Raw genomic sequence first — 12,667 nt, 5'->3', positions numbered from 1 at the left:
TTATTTTGATGAAGCTGGTATAGTGATGCTAAGTGGTTGTTGATATGAACAGTTTCCCTAACCTTTACAGTGCAGTCAGTGGATGAAGGCAGCAAGAGTTTTGAAAACAGTAGTTAGATTTCTCAGAGTCTCTGCCACAATAATCCAAGCATGATGGTACGAACTGTTTGGACTCTGGATAGGCTCCATGTTTTGCAAAGACAAATAAATTTACTTAAAAGAAAAGTACTTCAACAAGGTAACTCTCGGCTTCTTCAAATGATCCTTCCACCCTTCTGTGGTAGAAATTGTACAGAATCACCTTGCTTTAACATTTTGGTATGCACATTTTTGTTGGTATGCCTTGTATTTTTGCTACTGAATCTGGGTGCATGATGTAGGAATATCATGGATAGAAGCATTGGTGCAAAGAATCTGCATCAAAGACTTTTAGTAATCGAGTTTCTTGAGGAATTGTTTCACCCGCAGTTAGCTGGTTATCTTCTTGTAGACAGATTGTTATCTAGTTATTCACTGAAACCAGACCCCTTGATGGTGGGTAGCTGAGTCTCACTTTTGGACTTTGTATTTGGTTGGTTGGTTTTTAATAATAAAGCTGCTTTCATTAGGCTCCTTATGCCTGCTGCCCTACTCTGCAGCTATAAGGTATAATCTGAGAATGAGGCATCATCAGGCTTATTGCAGACCGTGGTGGTGGTTTGTTGTTTTTTTTTTTTTGTTTTTTTTTCCAATTCTTTTCCCTCTGCATGCTCCTAACAGCTTCGGCCAATGCTTAAGCCTCATCCTGCAGCAGTGCTCTGCTCTATCTGCAGCTGGACTATTCATTCAGTTCATCACTAGTAGTTTGCTTACTTTTAGCTAGGTTACTAACCACCTGTCATGTTCAGCATGTGAACCATATGGTCACTGTTGCCTGAATTAACCCCAGATCCACTTTACTAAAAGTTCAGAAACTAGTCTGTTCCCATTTTACATAAACACCCACACACATCTTTTCTCCTGAAAGAAGTTATAGCAAACTTGTACTCCAGAGGTCCATTCGTAATGTAAGCACCCAAATGTACCTCCGTCCGTTCTGCACTGCACATTAATCATTGGTTCTCTGCCTTGATACTGCTGGATGGGACCTTTCAAAGGTCTCCATGTATATCCACATAGCGTGAAATTGAGTTTTATGAAAGAGAGGGCAGAGTTAAGAGATGGAGGAAGCACTGAACGGAACAGCTGGCCAAGGGGTTAATCTCTAAAGGTGAGAGTTCTAGCTCACCACTCACTTTGAAGAAAGGGATGGGTGGTTTCAAGCAGAGGCTCTAAAAAATAAATATAAGGCAGTTATGTCAGTCTGAAAACTGGGAAGCATGTATGTGCGCACGTGTGCGTGCCAAATCTACATGGTTCCCAGCCATCCTGTTACTCGCACTCTTGGAGTTCTTCCCCTGGCTGTGAGGAGGGTTGTGTTATCCGATTGGATGGTCATTAATCTGAGGCATGACTGCCTGCTAAGGCTGGCCAGACATGGAGAATGTTCTTCACTCATTCAGTTACCATGACAACAACTAAGGCACCTTTCTTTCATGGAAAATATCTGTCTGATCTTTTATTTTGCAACGAGAATAAACAGAGCACTAGCCTTGCATTTTTCTTTTTCTGCATCAGCTGTATCATGTTTGACCTCCTCTTCAGTACAGTATATTAATATTCATTTATATGTTCACTCTGTGCCTCTGCAACCATATAAAACTGAACCCACCCCAGTCCCCCTTCTCACTGGATATTTAATCTTTTAACTTCATGCTTCTCTCTCTGTCAGAGTTGGAGAGAGGGCATGTGTAGAATTATTTTATACGAATGACTGCGTTTCTAAATAAACCGTAAAAGTGAGTCTATAATGCCGTGATTGTTTAGAGGCAGCTGAAGGACATGGTAGTTGATTTAATTAGATTTCTATTTTTTTATATTTACTGTGTAGGCTAATTTCTCATGTGAGCTATCAAATTCTTTGCTGTTGATGTGCAAGTGAAGGATCAGCTTCTTTAGTCAGAGTACTTTGCATAACAATAGAATTAGGCCTGCAGTAGAGTTTAGTAATCGAGTGTTCTATAGATTGCTCCATCAATTCGTAATCACATGAGAAATAATGTAGCTTTATTAAAGAGCAATAGTAAATATACAAAAGAGAACATGATGGGTCTCTTCAAGTGAACAACTGGTTTATGTTTTAGAAAAATAAATATTTTTGTTACTTAAATTCCATAAAGTATCTATCAAAACTAAACCTAATTTGGTGTACTTCAGTGCCATATTACATTGTGGGTTTTAAATAAAACATTTCTGAAATGTCAGAACAAATGGGTACATTAAAAAATATATTAATTTCAAAATAGTTTATATAAAGGTAGCTATGATATTTTCACATGATCTTTATTATTCATGTTTTTCAAGATATGTGCTGAAGATCCGTTTGGGAATTGAGTCATTACACAGTAGCTGTGTTCCAAAGCCTAGACTGCAGACAAGGTAGGCTGCATTTCTCAGCTGTTAGTCACAGAAAGCTGTTCCAAAGTGAAGAAGCCTTCGAATACAGCCTAGAAAAGCAGCCAATGTTTGGAGTGATTTTGAAGGATGCCACTGATGTATCCTTCCAGGCCCTCGGTTACCCATGGTTCTCTGTGAAAACAAAAGGGGGGAAAAAAACTGTACCACAAAAATGGCAGAGAATGAAGCTTCCAGAGCAGAGATCTTTATCATCTAAAGTGTAAAATTATTAAAGTTATACTTTTAATCAGAATTATCTAGCTACATGTATGTAGTTTATCATGCAGAGTATGCTGGTTGGCATATTGGCTAGCTATCGTAGCAAATGCTAACCAAGATAGCATAAATTACACTTGGGTGTAGTTTATTTTTAATCCCACTAAACACGTGAGATTGAAGTTTTAAAGAGTGTTAGAGGATGCAAACTGAATGGTGACCTTTCTGATGTTAACACTCACTACACAGCCTTAGACTATTCCATTTGTGCGACCAATATGCTACTAAGAAGCAGTCTTCATAGAACTTCATAGAACATGTCCTACTGAGGTCCCATCCTACCTTGGCTGCAGCCTAGGCTTCGGAAAACAGCATCGCTACACCAGCTTCATCAAAAAAATAGCTAAGTGATTGGCAAACAAAATAGTTTGCTTTAAATGCGTGAAAAATATAAACCAGGTAAAGCTAGGAAATTTGCCATTTGCTGCTTTCCCTAACCTTTGCAGAGCACTCAGTAGGCCTCAACATGTGTGAAAGCAGAAAGAGTTTTGAAAACTAGCTAGAAGAATAGATTTCTCAGAGCAGTTTTTACTTCCCGTGTACAAAAGGTGATTCCCTAACAGTATGTTTGTTCATTCAGTTCATTCATTCATTCGAAATGTGATCGTATGTAATGTAACTTACTCCAGTCCATTTACAATATTGCGTACTGCATAGATCCAAAAAATGTAGAATCCGACATCCTCTGCTAATGAACATGACTAGAAAATGCTATGGGACAAAGCAGCAATCTCGCATAGTTTGTGATCTAGCTACTTTGCCAGCTGACCTTCCATAAACTGGTAGCGGCACAGCTGCGTGACCGTCAAGTAACATGACTGCATGACTTCCCAAGTCATGCACCAGCACCCTGCTGTGCAAACTTCTCCTGTCTGTAGGAATAAGCCAAGCTTGATGGTACGGACTGTTCAGAATCTGGCTCAGCTTGATGTCCGCTTTTAAGTAAACATGTTCCTCTGTCATCTTCACTAGAACCCGCTCAGCCTTACAGCTATAAAGACCCTGAGTTCTGGGACCTTATTCATAGCCTCTCTGTTGCTTGCTAATGATTTGAAGAAAACACAAAAAAAACTTTTGGCTTCTTCATATTATTACCATTCTACGGTAAAAGTAATATCACCTCACTTTAAAGTTGTTTTAGAATGCTCCCATATTTTTGTTGTTAGCAAGCCTAGTATTTAGCTACTGAATGTTTTCAGCTTGAATGTTTTGCATATTTTGCTTAAGGCATGATGGGATGTTGGGATATCGTGGATGGATTTAAAAGAAGCTTCAGTGCATCGATGATTGATTTAGTGGTGCAGTTGCTTGAGTTTCTTGAGGAATTTTTGACCCTAATTTAAACGCCTGTGTTCATGTCAAACTGCATAGTGTGGTTTAGCTCAATAAAAATTAGCAATGCTAACTGATATTGTGATGGCGCTGAAAACATCTCTAACCTGAACTGAGTTTTACCAAAAAATGAATGCAATGCAAGCCAGTGTTTCTCTTTCCTGTCTCCTAAACCAGTGTCACATGGAAGTAAACCCAGTACAGACATGGAGGCCTCCAGCAGACTCATCTGTGTTCATTTATGCTGTGTTCTCATATAAACATGCCCACAGGGCTCTGTGGAAGACAGAAAATGGTAGAGCTAAAAAATAATGCTGTTGTGCTTTCAGAACACGGGTTTACATAAGGATTAATATGTATAATATTTAATAACTGAAATACATGGTTGCCTTAAAGAAATTAAGAGAAATTGGGGGGTCATGTAATCAGCCTTCTGATTAATTTCCTCTTTCGGCCACAGCAGCTATTATTGCACACTTCCTGAATGACAAATATATAGGCACCCTTTCACACACTCAAATTTGTTGCCCATCACCCTCACATTTCTGCACATGCTGCAGGAAAGTTATTAGGCTATTTACTGTGAACTGTCATAAGTGCTTACAGAGGTCCAAAATGTGAGCCAGTCTAGCCGTGATCAGCTGCAACCTATGCCTTTCCCTCATCGCTTCACAATGAAGATGAGCATTATTCAACAGCCATGTTGTTCATAGTATTACAGGTATATAGTTGTTCAGCAGTATTGAATTCTTATGTAGGGGGAAACATGGATGTTCTTGATATGTGTATTATTTCACAAGGAACTGAGCGCATGCATGGAAGAGGCAAGTGACAGTGCTGTGGCTCTTACAGGTAGTGCCCAGGACAGAGGAATGAGCCAACAGTTTAGCCAGTGGCAGTACTTCCTGCAGTGAAGCAAAATGTTGTTGCAGAAGATCCCACAGTTTGGATTTGCTCGGTTTTGCCCCCTTTTCATTGTCACAGATAACACAGTGGAACATTTGTTTGCAGTTTGTTTTTAATTTATTTCCCCCCGTTTCTATTTGACTTTTTTCTTTTGCTCTGTCACATCACCATATGTTGAGAGAGAAATCTCCTTATCACGAGTGCATTACTTAAAAGCAAGTGAGTGGTTTCCCAAATGCAGACACCATGAAAAATTAATTAAATGCATCATCTCCAATATCCATTTTTCTGATAGACTCAAACAAACTAGCTGTATTAACATGTTGCTAGATAATGTGTTGAGCTGGGTAATTCAAGGAGAGTTGAAAAGGATGTGGGAGCTAACTTGTCAGTACCAATTTGATTCTATTGTACTATGTTCCATAACAATGCAGTTCTACAAGATTCTTACTTCTGCAGAAGTGAAGGTGGTTAGATTAGTTGATCTGCGTATCTGTGAAGACTCCAGAACCAAAAGGGCACTCCAGAAGGGGTTTACTCTCTGAAGGCTCACTGTTAAGAGGGGTGTGAAATTTCACCTGTCATGCCTGAGATGTGTGCCGGCATTAGCAGTAGAATGTTCTGCAGTTGCTGGATTTTGTGCAAAGTCAGGCATGAATCCTATTTTTGAGTTATGTGTTAACCAAGACAGTGTGATCCCATTGAGGAGCACACAGTCATGGTTAAGACACTGAAATTGCTTTCTTTTGACAACCATGACAGAACTGCACAACTTGTACTTGGTTTTACCATCACTTGTTAAACTACATCTGTGAACCAGAGAGCTGATGGTTTCATGGAGCTGCATTTGTCAAGTTCGGAGGCCAGACTACATAATCACTAATTAATATTTGCTTCAAAGTTTTTTCCTTTAGAGTCTTTGAAAGCTTGCTTTTGTGGGTCTGTATGGATGTGGTCCAAGTAACCCAACACGCACAGTCTGAGAGACTTTAGCCAAAGGGATTTTTTTTTTTTTTTGGTTGTAATTATTGTCGCATTTTCAGAAGATGCAAAGGTTCTGTCACTCACCAAGAGCTTGTCTCATCTATTGTTCCAAGCTAGTTTGAACAGAGATTCCTCCACATACTGAATGAATTATAGAGCTAAATTTCTTGTGAATAGTTTTATTCCTAGAGCCAGACTGCCTTACCAATGATGGCATTTTTTTCCCCCCTCCTCTTCCAAAAAAACATTTTTCTGTCTCATCATTTACAGGTTCAACTATAGATCAACCCATCACCTCAGTACTAATGGATTTTATGAATTCCTCAACTGGTTCGATGAGAGGGCATGGTACCCACTTGGCAGAATCGTGGGAGGCACGGTGAGGTGGCTCAAATTCTCAAGTTGCGCTTAAACTCTCAGGCTCACCTGTCACCCTCTGGCACTCACTCACTCATACTCTTTCTCTCTCTCTCGCGCGCATGCTTGTGTGTGTGTGTGTGTGTATGTGTGTGTGTATGTGTGTGTGTATGTATGTGTGTATGTGTGTGTGTATGTATGTGTGTGTGTATGTGTGTGTGTATGTGTGTGTGTATGTGTGTGTGTATGTGTGTGTGTATGTGTGTGTGTATGTATGTATGTGTGTGTATGTATGTGTGTGTATGTATGTGTGTGTATGTATGTGTGTGTATGTATGTGTGTGTATGTATGTATGTGTGTGTGTGTGTGTGTGTGTGTGTGTGTGTGTGTGTGTGTGTGTGTGTGTGTGTGTGTGTGTGTGTGTGTGTGTGTGTGTGTGTGTATTTAATTCATTTATTGGAATATGCCTGTTTGTGACCTGGCAGCCATCAGCTGCTTTAATATATGACTGGCTGCTGAAGCCCACTCTCTGCACACAGCCACCAAGGCAAACCTGAACAAGAGAAATGATCATCTGCACTATTGGTCAAATTTCTGTTTCCAGAAGGCATATGAATGCTTCCTTTATTATGGCTAAACCACCCACCTTTCCTGCATCCCCCTTCCTCCTACTGTCTTTGCAAGCAGAACACAGCATTAGCGTAGCAAACAATTTGGCTATTCTTCATTAGGTTTAGACATGGTTTAACAAACACCTTATTAGTTTAGTGTTGCAGGGGTCTGTGAGTGAGCTCCTAGGTCATTCTATTTTTAATCTTATTTCCTGGGGTGGTTTTTTTGTTTTTGTTTTTTTTTAACTGTTACTTCAAGGTCACCCTTGATCAGGTGTTAATTTGATATGGTCAGAAAATCTTTACATGTTACAACGATACTGATGATGCCAGTAAACCACACAATAGAGTCTTCATCTAATGAAAAAATCTTCCACTGATTATATGCTAAGCTATAAAAAGCTTGTTGCTCTTTTGTCTTCCATAAATCTGCAAGTTTCTAATTACGTTTTAAATATTAAAGCACTGCTATAAAATTCACTTTAATTGTGATCTAAATAAATGAAGACAGTTCCTTGATTTAATAATGTGTTGGTTTATCAGTTGCTTTTTTGATGATGATAAAAGTAATAAAATAAGATGTTGGTAATTTTATTTTAAATATTCAGTTAAATATATTTCTTTTTTGTTTTACATTTTATTTACATTTTCCAACAAATCCAACCATGTTGCATACTGAGAGCTTTTGAAGCTTGTGTTAGCCAACATAACAAGAATGGGTTACAGCTAACTAATAATTTACATGGCAGTTTAAAAATGAGCTCTGAAGCTTGTATCTCAAAATTGGTTTACTATTAGGGCTTTGTTCATTGTTTGTTGATATTTATATCTCTCTCTTTTTCTGTTTCTTTCTGTGTCTTGGCTGGCTCCAGGTGTATCCTGGGCTGATGGTGACAGCAGGACTTATCCACTATCTGCTGAACCTGCTACACGTGACCGTGCACATCCGCGATGTGTGTGTGTTCCTGGCCCCCGTCTTCAGCGGCCTCACGGCCATTTCTACCTTCTTGCTGACGAGGGAGCTGTGGAACCAGAGTGCAGGGCTGCTGGCTGCCTGCTTCATCGCCATAGTGCCCGGCTACATCTCCCGTTCTGTGGCTGGCTCTTTCGACAATGAGGGCATTGCCATCTTTGCTCTGCAGTTCACCTACTACCTCTGGGTAAGTGGGAATACAGCGCTGCCCTCACACACTCTGCTCGTCATACTGTCTTTTTTTTTTTTCCTCCCTCTTCCTCCCCCTGCCGCTTCCCACCACCCACAGTTTCTTCGATGTTAACCATTGAAACCTCCTGGATGGCCTTGACTTGAAACATGTATCTAATTTATTGGCTCATTAACCTTCTTTGCCAAAAGCATATTTGACTTTCAAGGGTGATTAAAAACTTTAATCTGCATGGAACTGTAACAGAACCCTCATCTTTTTTTTCTTTTTTTCTTTTTTTTTTTTTTTTGGCACCATCTTCTTTGAACCACCCAGATGATGTGATGAATACACTCGGGCAAGCATCATAGGCTTTGCTGCTCACTGATGGAGCTGCAGGGAGAGCACAGGCTGGGATTGCCTTGAGTCTCAGGCAGCACAGTGCAGCCTGCAGATATGAAACCACTGCTGAAAAATGAGCCCTCCTCCTTCACTGCTGTTGCTCATTACAGCTACATTGGGCACCAGTGGAAAAATGCAAGGGATTCAAACATACAAAACCATACACAGACCTAAAAGACTACCATGAATTCCAAAAGGGATTTGTTTGTGTTTGCTAGAGCATTCCATGGTGCACATCTAGATGGAAATGACCACTGCTAGACAACCTAAAATAAATCTATTATCTTTAATGATAGCAGTGATTACAGGATTGCCTTAGCTTTGTTTGTTTTGGATAATTCTGCTCTCCATGGCCCATACCTGGTACACAGTGCTTTTACATTAACCCACTGGTACACAAGCACATGCAGCTCATTTGGAAACCAGCAACCTTAAATACAGCATTTTTATTGCTGTGATAGAATTAATATGACCCAAATAAGAGGAATGCTGTGGCAAGAGTTTAAGTAAGCATTACAGTTGAAGCTTAAACGTGTTTGCTTAGTTGCTTAATTGCTGTTTTCTTTGCATTGCTTTATTCTACAAAAGCTTCAGTGCTGCACAGTTAATTATGATTGAGTTTGGCCTCTGCAGTAAGTTCATCACTGATGGTTGAAATGAATACAATCCATGTAATATTATGTCTATTATATCAAGGGCAAACAATCCTTTTTCTAAACAGCCTTCTTAAACGGCACTTGATGTGCACTACAGATAAAAAAAAATTCCCATCATATACTCTGGTGTGCTCTTTCAGGATAAGGATAATGAATACAAGGCATGAAGGAGGTCTGACTAATCAGCTGTTAACTTGGAGGATGTTGTGACTATATATTACTGTTTCCATCAGTTACAATTAAATGTCAACTGTATCAACCAGAATTGTGGTAACTGTGTAGCTGTAGTTAAGCTGGCGTGTTCTCTTCCAGGTGAAGTCTGTTAAGACTGGCTCAGTCTTCTGGACCATCGGCTGCTGCCTGTCCTACTTCTATATGGTAAGTGTTTGTTTAGAGTGTTCTCACCCTGGTTTACCTGCTTAATTTAGCACACCATACACTTCTGCAGCCAGCTGTGCATTTCATTACATTGTCTAGAGACACAGATGGGGGGAGGCATGAAATGCAAAGAAAAGGAGTCTTGCATCACATGTGGGTCAGAGTGTTGTAGGAGCCTGCTTGAGCACATGCTGTGAGAACTGTGTGTCTGTGGGTTGGGTGTTGTAGCTCATAATTGTGTTTTTGCTCAGATGGTGGTTTCACATGTGTTTTTCCTCTCTGAAATCATTAAGGAAATATGTGAAGCAAATAAATGCACAAACTGCACCATCCATCATGCAGGACTTACACAGGGTGGCCCGCACAGGCCGCTGGTGTTAATGAACATGAGCCATCTCTGAGCCCTGTGAGCCAGCATCTGGACACACACAGGACTCATTAATAATGATCTCCTGCAATCCTACCCTTTTATCTATAGCTTGCAAACTGTGTTTATAGCCGAGTAACAGCCTGAGCCATTGTTTGCAGAATGGGCTTTGACACATTCTCTGCCTGGAGAGCCACCGGACAGCAGGCTATAGGTTCAAAGGGCAGAGGCCAATCCAATGATCTTGTAGACATCCATTTGTCTTTGGATGGATGGATGAATGAATTTGGGGCTTTCTGCAGATGTGTAGTGTTTTTGTGTGTGTGTGTGTGTGTGTGTGTGTGTGTGTGTGTGTGTGTGTGTGTGTGTGTGTGTGTGTGTGTGTGTGTGTGTGTGTGTGTTTTCTGCAGGTGTCTGCGTGGGGAGGCTATGTGTTCATCATCAACCTGATCCCTCTGCATGTATTTGTGCTGCTCCTCATGCAGCGCTACAGCAGGAGGCTTTATATCGGTGAGTCAGTGCTCTCCACGAGCTCCCGCACATTTGTTTGCCCTTTCCGAGACACACACTCCCACCCACAATCACTACACAGCCTTCCTTCTTCTTTGCCATTATTCTCCTAATTCTTCTCACCCCTTCACACGCACACAAGCCCCATTCAGACATGCACACACCTGTGAATGCAGAGTGCCAGGCAGTGTGTCGTGCACTGTGCTCTCTCCAGCGTTCCGTGAGGCTCTGGGGCTTGCCCAGCAGGGACAGCCACATTTAGCAGAGATGGCACTCTTTAATGGTAAATGTATTCCACCTACTCCCCTCTGTCTCTCACAGCCACAGAGAAACTCTGCTGATCTGAAGCCTGCAGCAGCTTTTATGTGATGTTGAAAAAAAGCTTCCCAGTCTACGTCCATAAAGAGCCTTTACCAGAAAAACAGGTCTCCGTGTGTCAGTTTAGGCTTCAGCTAGCTTGAAAAACAGAGTGGCTTTGAGCTTTATTTTGTTTCTAAAGAGCAGGGTCACAGTAACTTATTCAAAGACTAAACCATCTTTTTTAGGACCCCTTTTTTTTTTTTTTTTAGGCGATTGCATAGTTTTGAGGAGAGTGAGTAGTTGAAGGTACAGTGTGTGTAACAGGTCTCTGCTGCTCTCTACTGCTCTAATTCTGTTCAGGGTTTTATTAACCCTCTCTGCAGGGTTTCTCCCAGTAGCAGCCCAGACGGAAATGGGCCCAGTGATCGATGCTGTACATTAGCTGCATCCAGACCACTCCTTCAGCAGCACGCAGAGAGCAGGTGCTGCCTCTGTCTTCCCATGCAGGAGCACAACCCCAGCCCTACTGCTCAGGCAGGAATGAGAGCGGTTAGATTAAAACGCATCAGAGTGGGTCCAAGATCCAGGGAAATTGTGCAATTTTACCTGTGCAAACTCTGCTTTTAAAACTTTTCTAGGCTGTACCTGGGTGAGAGGTGTCAGTTTAGTGTTCAGGCAGACAGGCGGAGATGATGATGGGAAAATGGGAGGCTTTGAATGCAGATGCATCTGCTTTATGCATTTCCATTATTTGGTGGATTGTAACTTTTGGGTTTTGGGTGGGGGCTTTTTTTGGGGGTGGGGAGGCTATTTAGAAGAGTTTATATTGAAAAGGTGGGCTAGAGCAGTTGAACAAGTCAAAGAGCAGATCACTTCTAGAAGCTTCCCATGCTTGAAACTAGCTTTGGGCATCACTGTGTGCGTTGTCTAAATATGTGGACGTTAGTGAACAGCTTGTGTGTGGGTGTGTGTATGGTCCAAGAAAGAGAGAGCCCCATATTTGCCATCACTGCAGCAGCTGTGGGAGCAGTGTTGCTTTAGCTGTAAATGATTCAAATCAAATACTGACGGCTTGAACAACCAACACTCCACTGTCACCTGCAGATCCGCTTCCAATCAAACGCCTCTCCCCACTCAGCAACATCATGGCGTGTCTGTCTTCCACCAACACACACCACATACACACACACCACATACACACACACCACATACATACACACACACACACACACACACAAACAAAAAAAAACGGTGCATGCAAGAGGGCAGGAAGATGGGTGTGAGCAAGGGTGTGTGGGTGTGTGATTGGGATTGAGTGAGGGGTGAAGGAGAGTTGCAGACATGGTAGGCTGTTTTGCAGGTTTTGCACACCGTCAACACCCATCTCTGGCAGAGTCCACTTCACAGTGCTGTCACAACGCACACACAGACTGGGTCTTTCACATGCTTTCTAATGACTGTGCTCATCACTTCAACCTTTATTATTATTTTCCTTCATTATAATCAAATTAGGGGGAAAATACATGCATTTTGCTTAATGTCTTTTGATTTTTGTTGCACCTTGGCTCATAATGATGGTTTCTTAGAGGACGATTTTTCTTCTGTTCATCAGATCTTCATTCTGTTACAAATGTGATGTGGAGCTCAATTATGTTTCATTATGCGTTGGCCTATAGCGACCTGGAGAGGTCTTACATAAAGTGCTGCTTTTTATTTCTTCGAAAAGTTTGGGTATTCAAGTTGCTCATTACGTTCTCTTAATAACCGGCCATCTATTCAGTGTAAAAGTACACTATGTGCACCATGTATCTTAAAATGTTTGAGATGAGGGCTGTGACAGTATTCATCTGCACATAGTGCAGAAGCATTTGAACATTCTTGTATTTAATTCTGGAGACTGAAAGTTAGGTT

At 41.2% G+C, this 12,667-nt stretch overlaps 1 protein-coding gene across 4 annotated transcripts in view; it reads left to right on the top strand.

The window, feature by feature from the left end:
- The window catches only part of stt3b (STT3 oligosaccharyltransferase complex catalytic subunit B), a 31,249-nt gene that overhangs the window by 11,298 nt on the left and 7,284 nt on the right, over positions 1-12,667 (top strand). For all 4 annotated transcript variants that reach the window (XR_014116996.1, XM_081696636.1, XM_081696635.1 and 1 more), the window contains exons 2-5: positions 6,304-6,412; positions 7,874-8,161; positions 9,514-9,579; positions 10,357-10,456. Coding sequence is in view for 3 of the 4 variants with exons in the window: in XM_081696636.1 (XP_081552762.1) it covers positions 6,304-6,412; positions 7,874-8,161; positions 9,514-9,579; positions 10,357-10,456 (563 nt within the window). In the remaining variant the exon portion in view is untranslated. The remainder of the gene's footprint in view (positions 1-6,303; positions 6,413-7,873; positions 8,162-9,513; positions 9,580-10,356; positions 10,457-12,667) is intronic.

The sequence above is a fragment of the Electrophorus electricus genome, chromosome 14, assembly GCF_041902795.1.
Source record: "Electrophorus electricus isolate QZ-2024a chromosome 14, ASM4190279v1, whole genome shotgun sequence".
Lineage (NCBI taxonomy): Eukaryota > Metazoa > Chordata > Actinopteri > Gymnotiformes > Gymnotidae > Electrophorus > Electrophorus electricus.
This window is presented reverse-complemented; position numbering and strand designations above follow the sequence as displayed.